The sequence below is a fragment of the Scardinius erythrophthalmus genome (assembly GCF_964197995.2).
Source record: "Scardinius erythrophthalmus genome assembly, chromosome: 12".
Taxonomy (NCBI): Eukaryota; Metazoa; Chordata; class Actinopteri; order Cypriniformes; family Leuciscidae; genus Scardinius; species Scardinius erythrophthalmus.
Genome location: NC_138232.1, coordinates 9,110,796 through 9,136,266, shown reverse-complemented (window position 1 = coordinate 9,136,266; position 25,471 = coordinate 9,110,796). Strand labels below are relative to the sequence as shown.

Genomic DNA, 25,471 nt, shown 5'->3' with positions numbered 1-25,471 from the left:
TCACAATTATTTTTGCATTATTTTTATGTTATAAAATATAAAAAAATCACATTTCAGTCTATTGGTCAGACAATATATGTTTAGGCAAGATTTATGATTACTTTCATTAACATTTAAAAAAGATATAAACCATAAACATTGTCACTGTGTTATATTTTGGTGGGCTTGTTACTATAGTAAAAAAGTAAATTCAAATTCCAGAGCGAGATAATACTTTAACACTTGTTTTTAAATAAATAGGGAGATGAACGTTCTATTATAATTATAAAGAGGCTAATAATTCCAGTCAGACTGCACAAGACATTGAAACCGTGAGCTCCCTTCTTTCAATGCATTTATGGATATACACTTTGCTCGGAACGCACCTAGTGTGCTTCAAAACTATGTCTACGTAGGCAGCTCACTAAATTTTTTTTGCACATCCACAAAAACACTAAAATGATGTTTAGGTAGGCAGCTGACTGGATTTTGAGGCGCAGACAGCTGGGACTGATCTCTATACCACACCGGCAGTGACGTCGCAGTCGCCGCCATATTGAAATGTTTCCCCTGTCCTCTTCTTCACTGAGCTCAACAGCAGCCATCAGCTCACGATTTTCAGTTGGAGACAGGGACAACACCACAGACATGGAGATAGACACTCTTCTGGAAGCTCTTAAAGGTACCTGATTGTGTGTGTTGAGGTGGTCTGCGCGAGTTTAGAGAGGAGTTATGTGCTTATGAGCTTGTAATGTGAGTTAGCTCATGTTAGCATGGCCTGTGGCTAAGTGGCTTTTAACGTTACTGTTTTTCGAGGTCTGTTGTGTGTTACGAGTAGATGAACAGGTTACATCCTCCTGCTTTATGACTTATGTAATATTTGCCTATATATGACAGGATAGTTAAGTAATACGTTAATAAACAAGACTATTTTTTTTATTGAGATAACTAGTTAGTGGTTTGGCATGATATAGAGCTGATTCAAGTATATTACACATCGGTTTATCCAGGGTTAACTCCAAACTAGTGAACAATTTAATAATAAAGCCTGATTCTTTATTATTTTCCTTTTATAACGTGATTTTTGGGGCATTTATAATAACTAAAGTTGCACTCTCAACTCTACGCTTATAGCGTAAATAATCATAATCCTCTATCTTTTTATGTGTGTGTGTTTGTTTATTGTCGTATAAGTTAGTAGTGCAAATAGTTGTGGTGATTAAATGGCATAGGCTAAAGTTCAGATTTATTGTCCCTGTATTATCTCTTATATAAGTGTCAGGAAAAGGATTTCATATTTTCTCATATTTTTAATGAAAGTTCAGGACTGGGCTGGTTATAGTTATTCTCTTGATTGGTGCCATAAAATATCACACTTGGAACTTGAAACTGAGAAACTAGAAACCAGATGTTTAGGATACATTTTCTCATAATTTTCATAAAAGCATGCATGCTATTCCAAGACTATTTTAGTTATTTTCTGAGTGCTCTAAATAGTTGTTGAAAAGAAAATGCTGTCTAAATTTGAAACTTGTAGATGACCTAAAACTAGAAACTGGTGCATTGTAGTTAACTATTATATTGGATACATAGCTAATTAAAACATGCACCCTTTTTCATTAAAATTGATATAGGGTGAGAACTAGAATGGACTAGCCTAACTAGACATAGAATTGAAGGTATTACTAGATTGTGCAGTTAAATGCACTCCAGAACTAAGATGATCAGATTGTATCCATTACAGATATTCGCATGAAATCGACAATGCGATCTTATTGTTGTGTTTTCTGTAGATTTTGACAAGAAGGTGAAGAAAGAAGCGTCTCCGCCGTTGGACCAGTTTTTGTGCCATATTGCGAAGACTGGGGAAACCCTGTAAGTACCTCCAGATATTGCTCTTAGAGGGGCACAGAAACCCCAACTACCTTTGTGTGACCTCTGTTTTAGTGGTTTGTTTAAAATCATCACTGCTTTTCTGGGTTTGTGGTTTAGTATAACACCACAGCACTTTTGGTTTTGTTCCAAAACACACTGAACCTTGTCCTTATCGACTAGATCTGCTTTAGACAACCTGCCCTCATTTCATGAAGTAATTGTGAGTAAGATGCATGTCGAGAGATCAAATGTATATATGTCTCTGAAATGCCTGCTTGGCATTGTTGCATTGAGTCCTGTGATGAAATATTTTATGCATAATGACTTCTGAACTGTGTGGCTTTTTTTTCAAACTACATAGCTGTGCTAGTTTCATTGTCTGTCTTATCAGCCTTGTATTGTCGCACATAATAATATCTCACATATTTTATATTTTCAAATATGAACATTTCATGCTCATTATTTTGGTTGCTGGACGTATAATAGAGAATCATGACCGGCGGATCTTGTGCCTTACAAATTATAGTTGTCTGTGTGACTGAGTTACTTATGCTCCATACTGTCACCTCTCCAGGGTGTCTTGGTCTCAGTTTAAAAGCTATTTCATATTCAAACTGGAGAAAGTAATGGAGGATTTCCAAGCGTCGGCCCCAGAGCAACGAGGGCTTGCCAACCCAAACGTGGAGTCAATTCCCTTCGAAGAAATGAAGGAGAGAATTCTTAAGATTGTCGATGGATACAACGGGTTAGTAATACTCTTAATTAATTGCATTGTGTGGTGCTATCACCATTTTACTTTTAGAAAGGCACTGGGGTTTGTCCTTGTAATAAGTGTAAGCTGTTTTGGATAAAGAGCAAGCCTGTCTCTTTACCCCAGTGCAAGTGTGCCATCTTCTGGCTGTTGAATATAACCAAGCCTACATTATTCCTTGTTATTTGTGTGTCAGGATAGAGTGAGAACATTTGCTACTAGTTCTCTGTGGTTTGTTGTGGCGATTTCACCAGCTAATTCAAATATTATTCAAATATTTTTTCTCTATCCAGGATCCCATTTACTATCCAGCGCTTGTGCGAGCTGCTCACGGAACCTAAGAGGAACTACACAGGAACAGAGAAGTTTCTCAGAGGGGTAGAGAAGGTCAGTGCGTGATGCATTATTCAGTTTAAGAACTAATAAGGCTAATACAAATGGTGCACTTGTTACAAAATACTTTTGTCAAGTCACCTTTATTTATATAGCGCTTTTTACAATAGAGATTGTTTTAAAGCAGCTTTACAGTGATAACAGGAAAATAATGCAACAAAGTTTGTTTCGGCTATACAGCAGATCTAGAAGAAAATAGCGTCCAGCTTATGTAGGTTCAGTGATGGTTAATTTTTGTTGTATAATTTAGTTAAAATATATAGCCGCTGTGGAGAAAACGGTGATGTCATCGTCCAGCTCAGTTCAGTTCTCATTTAATGGTGTCAATGCAGGCAGATCAATAATATTGTTGAACATTAAGTGTCCCCAACTAAGCAAGCCAAAAGCCAAAGGCGACAGTGGCAAGGAACCAAAACTCGGGTGACAGAATGGAGAAGAAAAAAAACTTCAGAGAAACCAGGCTCAGTCGGGGGGGGGGGGGGGGGCAGTTCTCCTCTGGCCAACGCACGAACAGTGTATGATTATGATTCTGGCAGCATTACAGGGAAGAAGTCAGGTTGGATCAGAACATTCAGAATATTTATCCAGTTCCATCTGGTAGAAGATCGGAGTCATCACGCGGTGTGGAGACGGGTTTGTTGAGGATCAGTGCCACCGGCTGTCGTGTCGATGCGTTGTGGTCGTGTCTAGGTGCAGGTCCACCATCTGACCTGGATACGGCCCGGATCCGGCTGACTACATCATGCGTTGTGGTCATGTCTAGGCGCAGGTCCACCATCTGATCTGGATACGGACACGATCCGGCTGACTACATCATGCGTTGTGGTCATGTCTAGGCCCAGGTCCACCATCTGATCTGGATACAGCCTGGATCCGGCTGACTTTGAGGCTTCTTCTTCACCTTGATCTTATAGGGGTGACAGTCCCCGTATGTTCCCAGTATGTTTTCCTTGTTTTTGCATTTTTATTGTAGTTTTGCTACTTTCCATCTGAAGTCAGATGTGGGATATTATCACATGCTATCTCTGACTTCCATAAAGGTACTCTGTTGATTTCATGGTCGCTTGCATTTGGTTTGCAGGTGTGCGATTATCGATATAGAAATGTGTTTACATTGCTTTACATACTTGTCTCTTCAATGTTTGCTAAATAGGTTTTATTATAATGTGATGGAGGAACTTTGACACATTGATGTGTTTTATGTGCTTAAAAGTGATTTGATTATCATTAAAAGGTCCACATCTTAAAGAAGTACAAGCAAGAAGTTTAATCTTTTTTTAATGCTTTATTTTTATTTATTTTTCAACTAAGTAGGTTGTTTTTCTCTCTCTCTCTTTGTCAGAATGTGATGGTGGTCAGTTGCATTTATCCTACATCTGAGTAAGTAATTACTGTTCAATATTAAAATCATGAAACTGCTACATCTTAATTTGATCACCTGGATTATCTTTAATTACTGTAGACAAATGAAGAGCTATTTTTGACCTTTGTAGGAAAAATGGCTGCAGTGGTGTCAACAGAATGAATGGAGTCATGTTGCCAGGGAACACGTCTGCCTTTACAGAGAGGTTAGGAAAATTAGCTTAGGACCAGTCATTTAAAAAAGAAAAAGAGCTTAACTTGATTTTCCTGTATATTACAGGAAAGTGAATGGTCCAGGAACACCCAGACCATTAAACCGACAGAAACACTCCATGGCCAGTTCACTGGCCACAAACGGCCTTCCGGACAGTACAGAAAACAAAGAGACGAACTCACCACAAGGACATAGCAAAACAGCCAGGTAGTCGAAGTTTTCCATCATATCTCATCTTTCATGATTTTACAGAAATACAGAATATATCTTTGTGTTTCAGTGATGCATCTGTATCAGGCATTGGTGGGCCTCTCAGCAGCTCTGTTAAAAACAAACACTTAGATGACGAGGAAGATGAGGGAATGGAGGAAGAGGAACATGAAGTAAAGAGACTCAAATTCAACGAGGATGGCAATGAAGAAGATGAGGATGAGGATGTAGACGAGCAGGTTGTCGAGAAACCCAGATCTACGTCGTCCAAAAGCTCCTCAGATAAGTCGGAGGATGCCGAATCACCGTCATCCATGTTGCAGGAGGGGAGTGAAGAAGAGGAGGAAAGTAAACCTCATGTTTCAGTTGAAGGCCCTGAGGACCAAGGTAGTGTAATCTGTTTCTTCACTTTTTGGGTTTTAAAACGCTAAACAATGCTCTAATGTATTCTATTCTTTGCTAACGTAGAGCCTTCCAGCACACAGCCTGAGTGTCCCGCCGCAGATTCCAGAGAGTCTTTTACTGAGAGAGAGGTTCCTTGTGGCTCAGATGACTCTTCAGAAGAGCCCAGTGATATGGACCAATCAGAGCAGAGAGCCCCGGCGGGTGTGGCCTCTAGCCCTGAGGTGAGAGAAGGGGAGGAGCCAAGCGAGGAGGTCAGCAGCAGTAGCACTGATGAAAATGCCTCTGCACCCACATCCAGCAGCAGTAGCGTAGAGTCACCCACAGAGGGCGACTCCGGGTCAGGGGCCCTGGACTCAGAGAGCGCAGAGGAGGAGCCTATGGAGCAGGACTGAAAGCCTGCAGACTACTGCCCTAAACAATAACTGCGTTCTTTTGTGGAGATTAAAACGGCACACACTTAAGTGGCCTTCCACAAAGGCCATCAGAAGCAACACCCAATCTACCACCATGCGCCTTTTGGTCGAGAGTCCACCAAACTTCTCCAACCTTCCCAATCGGACACTTTATGCAGATGTACATATGATTTTATTGCTGAAGTCAAGGTTTTAAACGCTCTCTTTTTTTTTTTTTTTTTACAGTTTCTTTCCTTTAGTTTCATCCATGTCATCGGTTTCTGCCAGTCTGTCAAAGCGGTTCGACTGAAGTTCTTTGGTGTCCAGTAATCACACTGTCAACTCTGACACCACTAAACGGCTAATTAAAAGAATATTCATGGCTAAATACAAGTTAAAGTCTATTGACAAAGCTGTTGGATTCTTTCAGTTACTACAGGAAATAATTCCGACTTACTGTTCAGTAAGAAAAAGCAAAAGAGGATGTCGCTTGCCCATAGACTTCTATAATAAATGCGTTTCAGAGACAAAATATTTTGCTGTAAATGACAGCATGTCTCAACTGTTGTTAAAGCTTTACTTGTATTTAACCATATTTTAGTCTGTTAAGGAGAAATTTATCCAGTCTTGTTTTACGTTTAGGACGCCTGCTAGGACGTGTCGTCTCTGCATTGGTGTATTAATATTTTAGTCACAGTGTCAAACATCAGGGCAGTGGGGTTTATCATCTTGCTCTCTCTGAAGAACCATAACTGGCTGCTTTTACAGTTATGTTCAAAGCAAATACAAGCCATAGCTATCTTTGTTCTGTTAAATGATTCAAGCCTAGCGTAACATCATTTCTTTCTGGTCCTTTGTGTGTAACTGACAGGATGTAAAATCTCTTTTCTCACACGCTACCACCTTCGCTTTTGTATTATTGTGCAGTCTGCGCTGCATTGAAAGTAAGTGGTTTATGTCAGGTACATTTACCTCTTGATTTAAACTGATTTCATGATTCAAGTTAATTTATACCAACGTTTCAATCTCCTGTTTTATGAGAAGTTGTTTTTCATTTGTTGTTTTTGGCAGGTGGTTATTGACTGCTCCGACTAGCTCAGTTACAATGTCATTTGTGACAGTCCAACCCTGAGTTGTCCCACCGATAACAGCTGGCTGCCGTTTTGCAGCTGTGCGATTTTTGATATATAGAATTTTTAAATTTCTGTAAAGTAGTGTTTTGTAGAGCATTGTGTTCACTGCCTTTTGTGCATCCATGTATAATTTTCTTTGGTGTATTACTGAATGCGTGTGGTTTCAATACAGTATTCAGATGAAGCAATAAATGTTATTGTTTTAAATGTTTGGAAGACCTTTTAATTTCTTTGCCAACGTGTTCTCGTGAACACTTTTGGTCGGTAGGGGCTTGCTTACTGGTCCAAGACAAAAGAGCCCTCCAAGTGTTCATGATACTCTGGTCTCTAGATATGACTTGGGTCCTTTCTTCAATGTAAGTTTTGCCTGTTTTATGGACATGAACACATCTCTCCTCAACAAACCACACAATTTGATGCAGCCATGTTCACAGTTTGTGTTACGGGCAAGTTCTACAACAAAGTTTAATACTTGGTAAGCACCACAAACTAGTAGAGATGTTGTTCATAGGAGGATTATCGTTACATAACGTCTCTTATTCTTTCATCCAGGTCTTTTCATAATCCTTAATCATGTTCCTCAAATGAATGCATGCTAATTCATTTTGCTGTTACTAAGCTCTTGCACAAATTTTTCTGCTTCATTTCCCAAATACAAGTTTCCTTTTCTTGTGTCCCAGTCATATGCCTCTAACAGGCTCCTGCCGACTCAGAACACAACTCGCACTTACCTGTGCTCGTATTGACTTGATAATGTCAGAGGTCGTATGAGTATGTGCTACTGAAATTTACCCAGTCCTCTCGGAGGAAATAAAAAGTGGATTTTCTAAATCCTGCCGTGATGCGCAGTGAGAGGTTACGTTTAACTGACGTCTTTGAACGCCCGTCTCTTGGGAAATAACCCTGCGCGCTGTGGGAATAGAAACAAGTCTTAAGTAAATGAATTGTAATTTGATCCATGAGACCAGGACCCAAGCTTATTAATAATGAAGTCGAGTGACTTTTAAGACATTTCTTGTGTTGTGTGTACTCGAGGAGATCAGCTAAAAGATACTACTATTTCAGGCTCTAAAATATAACATTTTGTATATAGGTGAAATCTGAAGTATGGCTGTATGTCCAGGTCATTTTTAACCCAAAATCAAAAGAAAAATATTTATCTTTCAGATAATACACTATTAAAATGGCTTCGCTGTAAAATTCCCCTTTTGGAACCTTTATTTTAAAGTGTTTTTCCTTATTGACATTTACCATAATGCATACCATATATTAAAAATGTATTTGTAACATTAAGAGCTGTACTTCAAATACTAAAAGTAAAATGTGCCTAACTTATTAGGATAAGCATTGGAAAAATAGGCTTCATTTTCTTGTAAGTAATATGTTTTCAATTTAAATATGTACTGGGTATGTTCTTGTCAGGATTCATGAAATTATAGATTGAAATGATATGACATGAAGTGATGGGTACCCTAAGCTGTATCATATTCTGTCATAGCAGCATATGACAATTAACATCAACCCTTGTGTGCTGACTCCCAGTCTCATTACTTTAGGATAAAGGGATAAGAGTTTAAACCACCTCAATAATGTCAGATTTGCATGAGAAAACAAAACCATATGCTAAACATGATCTAAAACAACATTTGCTCATTTCTAGTAAGCTGATGTATTGACTGAGATAATGTGATAATTATTGACTTTCTCTTGCACTCTTTTATTGTAATTGTTGGTCTGCCCCCATGTTATAACTCGAAATGAGATTTAATAACCCGTGAAGTGCCTGTTATTTACAAAGCTCAAGACAGATTCCAGTCATAATGTTGTTGTCAATGGGTGGCAGCTGATGCACAGGGACAGGATATTTGGTGGCCAGACACTGGAGCTTGATTCTAAGCTTTCCTTACAATGCACCTCTGTAGAGCATAATCTAGAAGGTGAAACAACATATGCGAAGTTCAACATTAAAAACAGTTGAACCCACTGCAAACCCGAATAATTTGGCAAAACTCAAGGTATAATCAGATACATATTTTTTTTAAGTTAAGAAAGTAGAAGTTTAAGAATTGTATTTTGTACTCATACATTATAAGTGCTCTTAACTTGTAATATTTAAGTAAGCAAATTCATACATTTAACTTAAAATTATCATGTAATCTCAACTTAAATATTTTTAGTAATGGAAACTTGGCTAGCTTTAACTAGCTAATTCAGTAAATGTTAACTTGCAAATTGGTAACACAATGCTTTAATACTCATCCAGCAATTGCTTTGCTAATGCTAAGGCAATATAGAATATTTAACATATTTCTGTTCTCAAATCAAACTCATCACCATGATGGTAACCCCTGAAGAAGAAGAAGAAAAAAAAAAACATAACAGAAACTCTTTTAAATTATCAGCAAAACATTAAACAGTAAAATCTCCCACTTCACATTAATTTGAGCATTTACTCTCCCTTTAGAGTGTCATGGCAAAGCATTCTGGGAAATAGGAATCCCAGCCCAGTTTCTGTTCAATTTAAGTTAGTCTAAATTAAAAGAAACAAGTTCATACAATTCAAAACAATCAAACAATTTAGATAACTTAAAATGTGTAAATTTTGTGAACTTGAAAGAAAAAGAAAGCTCTAAATACTCCTAAAAGTTAATTAGTTTCATTTAAGTTAACCCTACTGAAACCAATTGATTATTTTGAGCATTAGGGTTTACAGCCCTTAATAATTCACTCACTGGTGTCTCTGAAGTAACCAAGGAGACCGTCTCTGATCTGAAGTCATAATTTGCAGTTACCATGTGGGCTTCATAAGAGGCATGTCTAATTTTTTATCCCCAACAGAGGACATGTTAATAGTGTCTGAGACTTAGAGAAGACGAAAAGTGTTCAAAAGTTCGAAACAGGTCATTGTGGTAAAGTGGTCCTGTACATCTCCTATTCTAAAGCAGAAGCCATTATCCAGAAATGAGGACCAAAGAATAAATGCAAAATCATGAATGCATCAGGCTGTTAGTTGAAGTCCACAGTTCTTTGAATTTATAGTCCTTTATATTAAATATTTGCTTTCATAATGCAGGTTTTTGGTCTTATTGTGAACAATTCACAGTCATCTCAATGGGAAAAAGTGTGCCAATCAACCTAACAAATGTAACATTTGTACAAAAGTACAAAAATAATATGTAATTGAATATATTTATACGCATTGGCTTAGCAAACTCAAATTCAGCCTGGACTGCTATGCCTAATTCACGATCCAGTTAATTCAGGATAGATAAAATCAAGTGCCAAATGTTCTTTTCCCCCCTCATCATATAGCCCGTTTCACTAAGAAATGTCAATGTTGACCTCAAAATCTGTATTTAAGAATAGGAGAACAAGAACATGATGTAAGCAAACAAGTTTGAAGAATTCTAAACCCATCCTGTATAATTTCATTCCAAAATGTAAAGTAGCTTATGTCCTTCATGCGCATTATCGCATTTTGGATTGACTTGGATCGGATCAGATTGGAAGTTCACTGCTTGGTCACTGTTCTCATTGCTGTAAACCTTACCATGGTTCAAGCGAGGGTCAAACCTCACCATGCACAATCTCTGTGTCATCCAATAGAGGGTAGTGTTTAGTCTCCCAGCCAGGCCTAACAGGTTTACCCCACCCCAGAACGAGGAGACCAACTGACAGCCCCGGGGCTGTAGATATGGGATGCCATCGTCCTCTGTTCCGCTTCCCCTTTATCCTTCTCCCTGGCATGAAGTCTCGATGACTGCTCAAATGCTGTGGGCACCGTGTCCAATGCAACCGTCAGCTGAGACTCCCATGTGGCCATCAGCTTAAAGAGCTGTTTAAAGTATGTGAAAGCTGAAATGAGGGAGCAATTGCAAACTCTAAAAATTTAGTGACTTTTTGAACTTGGTTAAAGGGTGTGTAGCCAGACTTAAGACTAAGTAAAGTCTGTTCCACTTTCCAATTGATCCTGGACAAAAACACCAATTAAATAGCAAGAGACTGTTTGAGCAGCATGCAAAGTGACCAGTCAAAGAATTGTCAGTTATATAGTACATTTTTACATTACATTTAATCTTGATGAATGGGATTTTTTTTAATGTGTGTCATATTCAGCACATGAATGACAATTGGCAAAGGGCAGCCGGATAGTGGAGCGAAATGTGTTTGCGTATGGCAGTTCTAGTATTTATGCGAGACATTTTAACCTCTTGCTGAATATTTATTTGTTTGAGCAGCATCATTCTTTTTTATACCGTGTGGAGGGATGAGTTGTCAGGTGCAGTTCCCCAACAAAGCTTGAAGTCTTGGAATTGCCAGACTGTTGAAGAGGTGTGATGGAAAAAATACACTGCTCTCAGGCAAATGTTATTTGAACTACCACTGACTTGTCAGACAGGCATTGACCATGACCGTTCTGAACTTCAAATCCAAGGATGAGGTAGAGCCAATGGATGAGCTTTTAGTATCTAAAGATATATCATTAAATGGGAAAATAACTTACAAATCTTCCCACGTGTGCTATTTGTAATTTCTACTGAGACTTGAAATGAAGCTTGGCGAGAGAAATTACAAGAAAATTACTGCTTTCATATTGCAAAATGCATCCGACATCTGCTTTTTGCCATCTGTTTTCTCCACATAAACAGGTGAGGGAACATATTGAACACAGTCTGCCAAGCCCATTTTCTTGGCTCAACTCTTTACAGGGTAGTTACGAGATGGAATCGGTGGCAAAATGCCTGTCATGTAAAGTCCCCTGCCTAATATGCATGGTCCTATTGGATAAACCCTTACAAAATGTACCATTGTAACCATAGTTTCTGGCTAAATAAATAAATGAATGGGGTCTTCCACAAATATAATATTTCAGAATCTTTCTGTCATTAGATTTTATCGATAATATATTATACAGTTTTACAGTTATACCAGATAACTGTAGTGTCTAATTTTGAGAGAATCTTATCATCATGGTAAGTTACTTGCAGTACTTGTTATATTTACAGGTGTAATCTCACACTTGGACTGAATTATTCTAAGGAACACTAAGCTTTACCGTTTTCGAATCCATTCAGCCGATCTCCGGGTCTGCCGGTAGCACTTTTAGCATAGCTTAGCATAGATCATTGAATCTGATTAAATCGTTAGCATCTCTCTCAAAAAAAAAATTACCAAAGAGTTTCGATATTTTTCCTATTTAAAACTTGACTCTTCTGTAGTTACATCGTGTGCTAAGACCGACGGAAAATGGAAAGTTGCTATTTTCTAGGCCGATATGGCTAGGAACTATACTCTCATTCCTGCGTAATAACAGAGACAATTCATATAAGAGACATGCAATATATCAAAAAATATCTTCTACACCTGCACCTCTTTCAGATGATGCGTCAAAGCGCATGTTTGCAATGAACAATTAGAACACATGTAATTGAAATAGCTCAACACAACAAATGTTTCAAGTGGTTTCCCCAAATTCAACTGAAAATGCAACTTTTAATGACTTAACCCCCTGAACAGCACAAATCTGCAAAACAGGTGTTGTCTCAAGCACACCTGGTGCAACTAATCATGGGCTTAATTAGGTGCACCAGGCACTAAATTAGTTGCAATTAGCACTAAATGTTCCTAGAGACACTGTTGGAAGCATAGTTTGCAATTTGAAAGTTAGGGTTAGGGTTAAAGGAACAGTGGTTACACTACCTGGATGGGGCATGAAAAGGAAGCAACCAGATTTCTCAGAAGGCAAGTTCAGAAAAACCCTTGAGTGACTGCAAAAGACCTGCAGCAAGACTTGGTGGCAACAGACACTGAGGTTTCAGCTTGCATAGTAAGGCGCGTACTAAACGCATGCCAGAACTCCAAGACGTACACCACTACTGACCCAAAAGCACAAGAAAAGTCGGCTCCAATTTGCTCAAAATGCTCAAAAAGCCACAGATATTTTGACAGATCAGTGGTATGTCTTGAGAAAGAAGAATGAAGCATTTGCTGAAAAGAACACTCTGCCTACAGTTAAGCATGTTGTGGCTCGGTGATATTCAGGAGCTGCTTTGCATCCTCTGGCACCGGAAAACTGCAGCATGTGGAAGGCAAGATGGATTCATTGTAGTATCAGGAAATCCTCAACGCATTCTCATCCTAGGGCGTCATATACTGACGCTTTTGACATTTCGTCTATTTCGTCTCTATCCAACGCACATGGCACCCTTTGGCGTCAATATGACACGCACAGAGCTTTGTTCGGTTATGGGTAGGTTTAGGTCTGGGGTAGGGTTAGGGTTAGACCGCTAGGAGGCGCCTTCTGGCCCATATCTATCTGCGTCTCATATTGACGCTAAAGGGTGCCATGTGCGTTGAATGTAGACGAAATTTCAAAAGCGTCACTATATGACGCCTTGGGATGAGATCGGGCTGAAATCCTCTGAGAAAACGTCATGCTATCAGTAAGGAAGCTGAAGCTTGGGCGACATTGGACCTTCCAACAGGACAATGGTCCGAAGCATACCTCAAATTCTACCAAGGCTTGGTTGCAGAATAAGTCCTGGAAGATTCTACAGTGGCATCATAGTCACCTGGCTTACCCATAGAAGATCTCTGGTGGGATTTGAAGAAGGCGGTAGCAGCATGCAAACCCAAGAATATCACTGAACTGGAGGCCATTGCTCATGAGGAATGAGTGGCTATAAGATTCCTCAGAAACACTGCCAGAAGCTGGTATCTGGTTATACATCTCGATGCAGCAGGCCATAACAGCAAGAGGATGTTCTACTAAGAACTAAAGAAGGTGTTGCATTTTCAGTTGTATTTGGGGAAACCACTTGAAACATTTGTGTTGAGCTATTTAAATTACTTTTGTTTGATTTGATCAAACAGCTGAAATTGCCAATAAACCTGATTTGCAATGGGGGTTGAATAATTTTGAGTACAACTGTAAGTCAAGTATACATAAGTGTAATTTTAAGTATACTTCTGAGAAGTACATTAAAAGTAGACTGAAAGTATACTTTCCTATTTTAGTCTATAAGCAGGCAGGCTAATAGCACACATACTTTTTTGTAAGGGTTTAGCCTTCGTGTAGTCTGACACTACCTTTCAAACATAAAACTCACTTCATATTTTGCCATACTTTCTGGCTCATTATTCATCGTAGTATTAAGATTTAGCCCTGCTTCAGACAGCTGGTGGCTAATTCTGAGTAATACACACATTGATTGGCATCATTGTTGGGTTCGTGGGCCTGTGGCCTCTGTTGGAGAATTGCAGTCTAATGAAGTGCTTTAATTGACTTGTGTGGAGGATGTTCCATCATCGCTCCATTTATAGATGTACCCTCGGCCTCTCAGGCTAATAGCAGCTGAGGGCCTGGTTTACTACACAGCTAGGCTTTTAGCCACCATTTTGTGCAGGGAATGCTGCTTTTTGCAAAAGGCTGTTAAAAGTGTAAATGGGAGACTAATAAAGGGGCAATTTGAGCAATTTTGCCCCTGATATAACAGGAACAAAGGTGCATGTCTCTGAGTGTATTTTCATGAGGACTTGAGAAATGTTGGGGAACATTTTGTTTTGTGTTTGTGCAACATACAACATATGTAATAGATATGTAAAACATTAGTTAGATATGTAGATATGTAAAACAAAAAGTCAAAATCTCTGATATTCTGTGTACCACCTTTAATGCACATTTAAGTTTTTATTTGTCTGTTTTACAATCATAAGTCCAATATCTTAGAAAAGTAAACCTTTCAGTAACACACTCGCCATGAAAACTGTGTGTTGTAATTTAGCAATGGAGAAATTAAACCCCATACTGTCACACAACAGGTCAATTGACTGATCTTGACATCCAATTTGACCATGTGCAATAGTTAGAGCTGATTATTGCAGCGAGTGCACAATCATGTGGACAAGTCTTCGAATCCCTCATGCATTCAATCAATTTCCCAGTGGGATTGCATTGCTGCTCATACTGTGACTAAACTCATACAGTGCTACATATGAGCAGAGGTTATTATATGATGTAATCATCACTATTACAGCTATATGTGAAATAGCAGATTCATCATAATAGAGGTTGGCAGGTATTAAATGACCTGACAAGTGAAAACCAATAAAATCAATAACGTCTAAATACAGTGAGTGAATTGATTTTGAGAAAGCTAGCGGATTTATGTAGGGCTTGTGCTGCTGTTAAGCTGGTCTTTGAACCGCTGTGTTGCCATCAGCACTGCATCATCCCCCGAGGGAGCTATTATTAGTTCTGATGGTCAATAAACCAAATCTCCCATGACATATAATGTGTGAGTGACTCACTGTCGCTACACTGATCCAGGCCACCAAATGTGAAAGTCTCTAGTGTAAAGATATTTCTTAATAACATAAAATAAATAACTCAGGCAGATATTTTAGTAAAATAATGTATTTTTAACCCCCGTTTCACAGACAAGGCTTTAGCCTAGTCCCAGACTAAAATGCATTTTTGAGTTGTTTTAACTGAAAGCAACCTGCACTGGCATATCTTAAAATATTTGAATAAAGTGCAAAAACAAAATCTAGGTTTTAGCAAACAGCACGAAAGTAGCGAGTAGCGAGTGCTCAAACTGATCTTGCTCTTTCAAAGGCACAACATTCCACTGAATCCTTAGAATTCCATTCTTTCCCAACACTCTCAAAGGCAGTAAATCTACAGCACTTTCACTATAACATACGAAAAGAGGGGTGGTAAATTAAATGAGATGCAACACCACATTGTTACACTGTCAAAGACCTTTTAACATAAGTCACTTCTTTTTGTAGCAGTAAGGGCATTCAGCATGTTTTCTTCCATTTAAAGCATCTAAATGTATCGATTTAAAACATTTCGCAATTTTGGAAACTTCATGCTAGTGACTTTTATCTGCCGTATTTATTTTGGATTCCATTATGTTACCCATCGCTAAATTTAAATGAAATGGGTAAATAATTACTAACATTTATTATGCATCATCATATAATATGTTGGTTTGCTGACTTAACAAAACTGAAATTTGTTTGGCACAGCTCATCAAAACTCAATTATGACCCACCAAGGCGTGCGTAAGTCATTTGCAATGGAGGGGAAAAAATCTGAAGGATCTACAATACAATTCTTATAGCAACACAAAGGAAAGGCATATAAAGCACTGTGCCTTTGAGGTTCAACATGATGTTTAGCTTCTCAAAGAGAGGGAGAATGTTGAAGAACAGGTCTTGGATCGATGCCTCGAGGTACTCAGTGTAAACATGATGGAACAACGCTGTAAAGTTGCTACTGCCAGGGGAGAGCAGAGCGACTCTCACCTCATTGACAGTTCCGACACGGCAGACAACAGTGACAGGAACACCAGGAGGTTGAGTGTAACGTTTACATTGCACAGCACTTGTTTCACCACTGCTCTCACGTCCAATATTTTGATACTGACCAACAGGTGTGGAAAAGTGTAAATGCAAAGAGAATATCAAGGGCTGCAATTATATATTTTATATATGTAATGCTCTGTGAACTATCATGTACAGTGACATTAACTAACATTAACAAAGATTAATAAATGCTGTAAAAAAATCATTATTAGTTTACATTAACTAATGCATTAACTAATGTTAACAAATAAGACCTTGTCAAAAAGTGTTACTAGTATTTTTTTTTCTCAATGATGTGCTGATTTAATAGGCCTTATTAATGATGGGATCATGGGAATAGAGCTCTTCTGCAGCCCTATAGGCAAAAGTGCACTATGAGTTGCTGCAATACTAAACCATAAACAACACGGCTAAACAGACCTTTGAACCTAAGTCCATGCTAAGTTCAAAGGTCAGGTGACTAGTGAGGGTAAATTTTGCTTGCGGTCATGCACAGGGTCAAGGCCATTCTTCACCATTTGTGTGTTCACAAAACAAATGCATGAATTGCATATTTTCTGACTTGGCCTCATTTTACTTTAGGACTGATGTGAAAGTCACAACAGCATTTGAGATAATATATTGCAACAAAACCATCATCCAGCAGGCAAACAAAAAAATGAACTGTGATGCTTGTGTTGATTTCTTGCTTTTGAAACCACTACCATTCATTCCCTGTAGTCAAATGGGAGAAAGCACTCTGTGACAAGTAGGCTGCTGAAAAATTATTGCATAAATGCAATGCATCACTATTGAGTGCAATTCCCCAAAGTACTTGTCTCAAACAACGCTAAATGAATTGGTGGCAGGCATGTTTCTTCAAAATGAGAATCAAAGTGATTCAATTATCATCAACCCTATCATCTTTTTCAAAGTCAATAGATCTTCTCATTAAAACATAGAAACAAACACCAGATCTCACTTTTTGTTGGATGTGTTGCTGTAGGCTATCTGTCCTCCACACTTCCCTGGTGTTCAAATCACTGGTCCAATTGTATCTACTGCCCAGAGTCTGAAGGATAATAAGCTATGTGAGGAATGTATGGATAATGAAAAGGTGAAAGTGTGAGTTTTTTGAAGAGTGGCAGATCTGAGTTTGAAGACAGAAAGATTTCTACTATTTCTACAGTTTAGCAGAACTAGAATAAGAACATCATACCATAACTAGAGAACAGAATAGAGTGATTGAGACTATGGGTGGCAGTCCTACCAATGTAGTGATGACTTTTGTATTAGTTCGATTCTTGAACGAATCATTCTTTTAAGCCTGTAACCTGTCGAGCCGGTTCACAGGATCAAACTGATTCAAACTTTAGTTCCGAGTTGATGACTCAAGATGCACCATCTCCTTGTGCAGCACCGAATGAGCCAGTGAGCATGTCCAGAAGGGTTATCCAACCAAAGAACTTTGAAATGAAGAAATGAAGAAATCAAACCTACAGGCAGTTGAAAGTCAGCTTTTTGGTCATGTCCGATTCAAAAAGAACACAATCCGATGGTTCTAACTGTTGAAGTTTTCATAGGTTATCCTTGGAAAACTTCTGACAGAACCAGCTCATTTGTTTCTTTTTGAGTCTGTTTTTTTTATTGGTTCATTCTGAATCAGTTCTTTGGTTCAATAACACATCTAGGCTACATGCTCATTGGCTCATTCAGTCCTACTTCGAATATGCGTCTTGCACCATCAACCCATTACTAAAGTTCGATTCAGTGAATTATTCTTATGTTTTTAATCAAATACATTTTTTTTATCCCCCAGCACACCAAGACAGTGTATTATAAATCTATTAAAACTATGGAAGAATGGGTGCTCACATAAAAAATACAAATTTCTCATAAGAGAAATTTGAATGTGTGACCAGGTATTATTTACCCTGGAAATCCAGAGTTCTTGCGAGAGCACAATTTGAATTTGTTAAGCAAGTCACTCTGGCATTGAGTAATGATGCTCATTAACTATGCCCTTGTAGCCGAGCTGCACCAATCACATCGGGTTATCTGATATAGGCGGGCCAGAGGCGAACTAAACAGATGACGACATCGCTGCAACGTCGAAGTCATTATTAAACACTGCAAGATGGCTATGGATGAACACCAGTTGTTTGAAACGGCTTTGGCCGCTAAAATGAACGAGTTAGACGTGGCTTTTTATCTAAAAGAGGAACAGAAGTCGGCGCTCGAATCGTTCCTTTGCAAGAAGGACATTTTTGCCGACCGGATACGGCAAGAGTCTAATCTACCAGTTAGCTCCGCTGGTAGCTAAGCGTATGGGGCTTATTGTTGTGATTGGTCATAGTGTTATCCAATTGAATGAGATTTTCAAATGCATAGGCCTACTTGGTGCCGCCCCTCGAGTTGGGCGATTTTTATTACTCAATGCCAGACCCTTAATCTTTCGGAATTGGGTCTGGATTTCCAGGCTAGGTATTATTCTATGTTGCTTTGAACTGAGACTCTGAAATTGTCTCTTGCATTCCTATACTGTCGTGTCTTCTATCAATGCACTCTGGAAATTACACATAAACTCTTGTCCTACCGCACGTTTCAACTGATTGAAGTGTTTCAGTACATTGACAGCTGAACATTGATTGCTTTATTATAAACTACATCATCTTAAAAATAATGAGATGTCTCTATTCAGAATTCATGGATCTGGTGAAACGCACAGCCCAGCTGAGGGGGGTTAATTAAATTGGGTGCATACTTCATGTTTTCTCTGACATCATCTAGTTGGAGCGTCTGCGGGAGTTTTATATGATGAATGATCAGATGGGAGTCTACATTCCTGCTATCAGTCATTGTTATGTCTGATGCCATTTCACCTGCATAAAATGAGAAATGATATAGTTTATGGCATCATATATTTACATACATGTTTTCATTTTCATTCTTCTGATATGCCCGGTCCATTGTGCTGTTTTGATGACATGCCAGTGATGTTGCATTCAATGTATACTTGCCAACAAAGAATGGTAAGCTAGCAAAAGTCAAATAATTAACAACAAACAAAAAGAAACCAAACATGACATAAGTGCAGTTGCCTACGCCAATGTAAAAATGAATAAGCTTAAGTTAATTAACATTCACTACGTTTTCACATTTCGTGAGCTTAGAATTCTAAGGTTCTATCTCCACTTTTGGTCGAAATTGAGTTATTGACATAATCTGATCCATTAGGTGTTTATTAATGCCTGTGTGGTGTTATTTTTGTAAAAAATATTTTGTTAGTAGTTACTAATAAAATAAAAAGGTTCCATCTCTCCATTGCCAGCTGGGATGTAAAAACTTTGATGCAAAATATCTCAGAACTACCCTAAACGGAGATAGAACCTTATAATTCTAAGCTCACGATTTTCATCTTGTACCGTGACCTTTTTGGGACTTGGAGAAGTGTGAAATAGAAAACCATACGGGGTTTGAAACGTGAACAAACTACTAATTTTAACGGAAAAATGACCAATTATTCAGGGTTGAATGTTTTTTAATTGACAGCCTATATTATTATAAAAAGGATCGTTCTGACTTTCTGATAGGACCAACCATGTTTGAAGTGGTAAATAAACACACTTATGACAGCATTCTACATGGCACTATTAATGCGCCAAGTTGCTGTTGCTTGTTAACCTTAAATAATGTATAGTACTAAGTGGTGACTAACACAAAGTGACAATATTCAATGACAAGTGTGCATTTTTGCCAGTCCAGTCCTTTTTTATTATTATTTTTTGTCTGTGGTCCAGTGTGTTGAGCGTGAAAATGGGGCGGCGAGGTTGATTGGATTATTTTGATTGGTTAATTTGAATCCAAAAAGTAAGACTGATTATACATAGAGTGATTTTCACCATATTGCTGTTGCCACCTCAATACCTTGTCTTACAGTGATTTTACCACAGTTAAAAGTGGTAAAACAAAAACAAAACAATAAGCTCACTATTGCTGATCTCCCAAGCGGAGAAGGCCCACTGGGGTTCATTCTCATTCTTAACACTAAACCCATCCCGACACGGTTTCCTCTCACAAAGCTGAACAAGAGCCAAGGACGCAAACAGTGGTCTTATCGGTCAACAGCCGATTTACTCTAGAGCTTCTCCTTTTCTTTTGCCGTGGCATTTAGACAAATGATAGGAGCTCCAAAACTAACAGCGGAGGACGGCCGGCCGTATCACACGCTGCCCACCTTCATTCATTACCAATATAAAAACAAACCAGAGAGTGTGATCAAAGCAATCTCCACTTCGCCCCTCGTCCTGGCCCGGGAAGGGAACAACTCAGAATTGATTGCTGTTGCTTCTTTTTGTTTGTCTTTGCATAGAACGCTGTTATCTCCTATTAAAAGAGTGTGTGTGAAGAGATCTCTGTGGACATAAATCACATAAGCAGTCCTCCTTTAGGCAAGCAGAAAGGCAATCAATTACATACAAACAGACAGAGAGGAGGAGGGTGACAGCATGTTCCTTCTCCTCCCTTATTAACATAATTATTCCCTTAACGTTTGCACAAAGATACACAATGGTATGGGCTTTTTTGTAGATTATAAATATATATAGCCTACTGTGTATATATATATATATATATATATATATATATATATATATATATATATATATATATATATATAACATAGAAAGAGACAAATAAATGGCTTTGATTCTTTATACCCTCATAACTGTGGTTGTGTGTTATTTTTGGGGTGTGTGGGGGGAGGATGTCAAGGGAAGAAACAAGTATTTTCGGCTACATTTGTATTAACAAAGTCTTTAGATAATACAGTGGTAAATCGTAAATGCCTAAAAAGCCTATTTGCTCCATACACAATGCCCTCACAAAGTATTCACTTAAGCCATGTTTAAAAATGTATGAATGTTATTGTAATAGACAATAAAATAAGTGGCACTTATTGATGGCAAGATGGCACACCTTTCAAGCCAAAAAAAAAAAAAAAATAGCTTTACAAAAAAATTGTTTTGGGGCGCGCGTGCGCGCGCACACACACACACACACACACACACACACACACACACACACACACACACACGCGCGCACGCACACACACACACACACACACACACACACACACACACACACACACACACACACACACACACACACACACGAAGATACATTTTAATATAAAATATTTGGAAACTTTTTTGTATATATAATCAACTTTCTGAACTACATCCCTACACTAAAAAGACTTTGACAAAACAAACTACAAAATTAACTAAGAAAAAAGTACTGAGAAAAGTTTGAGCATCATTGTTTGCACTCGATTTGATATTTTGTTATCAAATGCAAATACAAAGTTTGCCAGAGAAAGACTGAGCTAGTAAGTGTGTTAGGAACAGAAGTCTGCGCCGCTCACTGCAGCTGTGGCATCGCAGACCCTTCAGTGTGATTGTAATGAGATAGAGGTCTGTTCACTGACCTGAGCTCTACATTTCAGAGCTACACACAGCTGGGGACAGATAAGCAGAAACAGGGGCTTGGCTGGGTCAGTGGCCCTGAGGTCGAGTGGTCACTGAAGTGTGGACATCATCCACCCATAACCCCCCTAACAGACTTAGACACGAACAGAAACTCGCACATATCTGCAGAACCCTTTCTTGCAGTCATTTCAATTGGCTTGAAGAAAAACCCAACTTATTGTGGCGGCAAACTGAAACCTCTTTTTAGTAAAAATGTACTGAAAAAAAAAAAAAAGTTCACAACAATATTTTGAAAGCTCATCAAATATAAAACAATAATTTATTATTTCTCTCATTTTACAAGACATCAAATTGCATTTCTAACTAATGATTTGTTAAACTGTATTATCTTGCTGTAATAGAATGGAAACCTATACAAAAGGCTTTTTGTCTACAACAAACATTGATATCAACAATAATATGAACAGATTTAGATTTTAATAAATGGTTTCACTTTGATGCATGTCTAATGTAACAGTAGCTGAGTGAAGTATGAACTTTAGGAATAACAGCACCTTTTCTTTAAAATCTGTAAAGCAAAGTTATCGTTTTTCTTGTAAAACCCTGTCATAATGACTGCAAAGTATATAATGACACATGCCAAATATTCTGTGATGACCATGAAGCTAAATATCTGCATTACTTTAATAAGCAATATGTATGCATACAAAAGTACAATACTGCTGACTGTTAGTTACTTGTTGAAAAAAAAAAAAAAAAAAATGCTGATGGTTGTTTATGGTCCTTGAATTGTTTTCCAAAACGTTTAAAGAGGCTGAATGGTCATGAATCAGTTCCTTAATATAATATTTCAAACCACAAGCTCAATATAGAAACGAACAGAGCAAATAAGAAATCATTATAAATCCATCGTTCTATTCAATCTCTGAGACTCTCATTGTACCTACTCTTGGCAAATGGCAAAGTTCCTTCAAACAAGGCGTTCATATTTCCTATTTACAAATATTGCCGCATTGAACGAGGCAGGATTGTCTACCCCAATCGGTAGTGTCCTATTTACAGAACGTTATAGAGCCTACACCGTGGTCACTGACAGTAGGGAGTTGTACACTCGTGTCCCATCGGGGGACTTTGTACCATGGGTCAACAGTTCCTGGATAGTCATCCAATTGTCGAAGATTTTCTTGTTCCGCTTCTTCATCATCTTTTTGTGACTCAGTTCAATGATGTTGAGCTCCTTCTTGTCTTCAGCGCTGCCTCCTTGCTCCTTCAGACAGTCAATCCGGCTCTGCTTCATAAACTCCCTGCGCTGGCGCTGCTCTTTGGCACGGACGGCGTGTTGCTTGCGCTCCTCTTTGCTCCAGTAGCGACCCATCTTCATTTCGCTGATGGCATCGTCATCTGTAGTCATCCCGCTGCGCTCCTCTCGGATCCGTATGGCTCGCTCTTTCAGGAGCTTGTCCCGGACGGGCCGCTTGGTAATGTAGCGTGTACCGTCACTCCGGATCTTCACTTTCCATTCCATCTTGGGTCCCAAGTCAGCAGAAGCAACGGGGTCCCGGCACATGCTGACTAGGCTCATCTGGCTTTGGGCGTACTCCACTGATTTTTGCTGGATCAGTTGCATGTAGCTCTGGTAGTGCTGGGCGTGGGCCGGGATGTGTGCGTGTTTGTAGGGCGATTGGGGCTGGGCATGGCGACCTACTTTGCGCTCTCGGACTTCGGGCTGGATTCCAGCTTCAGACTCTTTCAATAAGGTTGGGTGACCCCTGGTGGGGCTGCAAGCCTCTTGGACGGGCGATAGCAGAGGTTTAAGAATTCTGCTGCCACCCGATGTACCGCTGCTTGCCCCTGCCTCCGCCTGATTTTCATTTCCACGCCGCAAGGAGTTGTCCGGGGAGAGCTCTAGAGTGAGTGGCGTGCTACGGCAACTTTCTCCTGTGTTGTACGCGCTGGAGCTGTCCTTGTCGGACTTTTCTGGGAGTTCGCTGATGTCAGCCAGCTCGTGGCGTCTTGCATCCACGCTCGTGTTGTAGTTGCGGAAGCCGCTGTTGTGCAGCATCCAGGACTGTTCGCGGCACTGCTCGCGCAACTGCTGCATGCGGTGCGCTCGGACTATGCTCAGGCACTCAAGCTCAATGCTGCGGAGCTCCTCGTTCAGAAGCTCCAGCTCTTTGTCTACGCCCTCCTCGCCGACGCCACCCTGTCCTCCACCTACACTGCCACTGGGCCAGAACAAACTCTGCTCTGGTGTACCACTGCTGCCTGTGCTCTGTATCTGGCACTTGAGCTCCAATAGCTCGCGAAACCGTTCACATTCGTCAGCAGGAAAGTCACCCAAGAAGTCTGCGTCCCCATAGTCTGCGGAAATGAAAGACTCGCTGCTGAAGGGGAGGTCGCCACTACCTAGGGTGTCCTGACTGTAGGCGAGCATGCGGCGACTGCCTAGCGTGGTGGAGGCGCTGGTTTGGTCGTCTGCAAGATTCTCCTGCTCAGAACTCTCATCGTTACGAGTGCTGTCGTCAGTGCGGCCCACTCCACTGTCCTTCTCATGGTGGTGGGAGAGCAGCGTGGCAGTGTCTGTTGTACCTTCATCTTCCTCATGCTTCTTCTGAAAGAAAACAAGTCAGGGAATGTCATTACTCTGATTTGTGTAACTACATACTGCAAATTTGATGTCAGTCAGCTTCACATTAATATTAAATATTAGTAATTATCAGTTATCATATCAAATATATCCATATTGGTGCATCCCCATCAAAATATATCTTGTGCATACACTGCCCGGCCCAAAAGAAAAATCAATGTTTGGATTTAAATAGGCAAATGTTTAAGAGTCAATGATTGGATCATTATTGCAGTGATTATTATGTTTCTAGCATGTTATATGTTACAGTTCTTCAAACCCTATTTGCTGGAGTGTGTAGCTTTTCGTTTCTTAAACAATCATGAATGAAGACACATAATGGCCATATTCTAGGATGACAATGCCAAGATTCATCAGGCTCAAATTTTGAAAGAATGGTTAAGAGGGATAAGAGGGGCATGAAGAATCATTTTCACAGATGAATTGGCACCTCTGAGTCCAGACCTTAAATTCATTGAAAGTCTTTGGGATGTGCTGGAGTAGACTTTAAAGAGTGCTGGACTCTTGCATTCTCAATACAAGATCTTGACCAAATATGGATGCACCTCTGGATGGAAATAACATCACAACATTTATTTCTATCAAGAGGTGAATCATTTTTTGGTCAAGATCTACAGGCTTTTCCAGATGTTTTAGAGGATGTTTTTTGGAACCTTAGGTGAACAGGCAAAGTTTCTAGCTTTGGCATACATATTATAACAAGAGTAAGCAAGAATAAACAATCATTCATTAATGTTTGGGATGCATCAGGACATATTAGTGCTTACATTACTAAATTTAATATGAGATCTGACACCTGATCAAGATGCATTTGACCCTGTTTACACATGTAAATTGCACAGTCCACTTCAGATCGAATCACCTGAAACAGATGTTAATACCAGGTGCAAATGGGGCCTAAACTAGTCATGCTTTATTTAAACCAAAGTCCTGGCTTGCCTTCTTTATCTCTAGCTCAGTGACGGATACAGAATTTATGATTGATATGTTAGATGTCATCCAATGACAGGCTGAGATATGATTGACTGATATGCCTCCTGACGGACTCCACGAGTGACTTTGTGATGGATTTACTGTACCTGCTGGAGCATGCTTGCGGTGAACTGCATGGCCTGATGGTGTTGTTGCTCCAACATATCCATGTGGAGGTCATCCAGGTAGTCGTTTCTGTCATCATCCATCCAGCCTTCATCCAGCTAAAACAAAAAGGACAGGAGAACAGCTATCAGCTATCAGCTGTCCTTGAAAGTAGAGAAGCTTGGTCTCT

At 39.3% G+C, this 25,471-nt stretch overlaps 2 protein-coding genes across 7 annotated transcripts in view; one reads left to right on the top strand and one right to left on the bottom strand.

The window, feature by feature from the left end:
- The first annotated feature begins 463 nt into the window (after positions 1-463).
- Positions 464-6,925, top strand: ppp4r2b (protein phosphatase 4, regulatory subunit 2b). 2 transcript variants are annotated; one of them, XM_081381559.1, is made up of 9 exons: positions 464-661; positions 1,773-1,854; positions 2,429-2,599; positions 2,899-2,992; positions 4,341-4,378; positions 4,492-4,566; positions 4,641-4,781; positions 4,855-5,171; positions 5,253-6,925. In XM_081381559.1, exons 1-9 carry the CDS (start codon positions 541-543, stop codon positions 5,579-5,581), a joined length of 1,368 nt encoding a protein of 455 aa, XP_081237685.1. In that variant the 5' UTR covers positions 464-540; the 3' UTR covers positions 5,582-6,925. The 2 variants fall into 2 exon arrangements, with proteins under 2 accessions (XP_081237685.1, XP_081237686.1); XM_081381560.1 differs by lacking the exon at positions 464-661 and adding an exon at positions 2,035-2,074 and having other exon boundaries at positions 1,785-1,854.
- Positions 6,926-21,859: 14,934 nt separating this feature from the next.
- The window catches only part of pdzrn3b (PDZ domain containing RING finger 3b), a 98,128-nt gene continuing 94,516 nt past the window's right edge, over positions 21,860-25,471 (bottom strand). For all 5 annotated transcript variants that reach the window (XM_081381309.1, XM_081381312.1, XM_081381311.1 and 2 more), the window contains 2 exons: positions 25,284-25,400; positions 21,860-24,168 (listed from right to left, as the gene is read on the bottom strand). In XM_081381309.1, the coding sequence (XP_081237435.1) occupies positions 22,633-24,168; positions 25,284-25,400 (1,653 nt within the window). In that variant the 3' untranslated portion in view covers positions 21,860-22,632. The remainder of the gene's footprint in view (positions 24,169-25,283; positions 25,401-25,471) is intronic.

Excerpts from the sequence above, each read along its gene's own strand:
- ppp4r2b (XM_081381559.1), top strand. The coding sequence starts at position 541 with ATGTTTCCCCTGTCCTCTTCTTCACTGAGCTCAACAGCAGCCATCAGC. Across the intron at positions 2,993-4,340 it reads TTCTCAGAGGGGTAGAGAAG|AATGTGATGGTGGTCAGTTG; the intron begins GTCAGTGCGTGA and ends TCTCTTTGTCAG. Across the intron at positions 4,379-4,491 it reads TGCATTTATCCTACATCTGA|GAAAAATGGCTGCAGTGGTG; the intron begins GTAAGTAATTAC and ends TGACCTTTGTAG.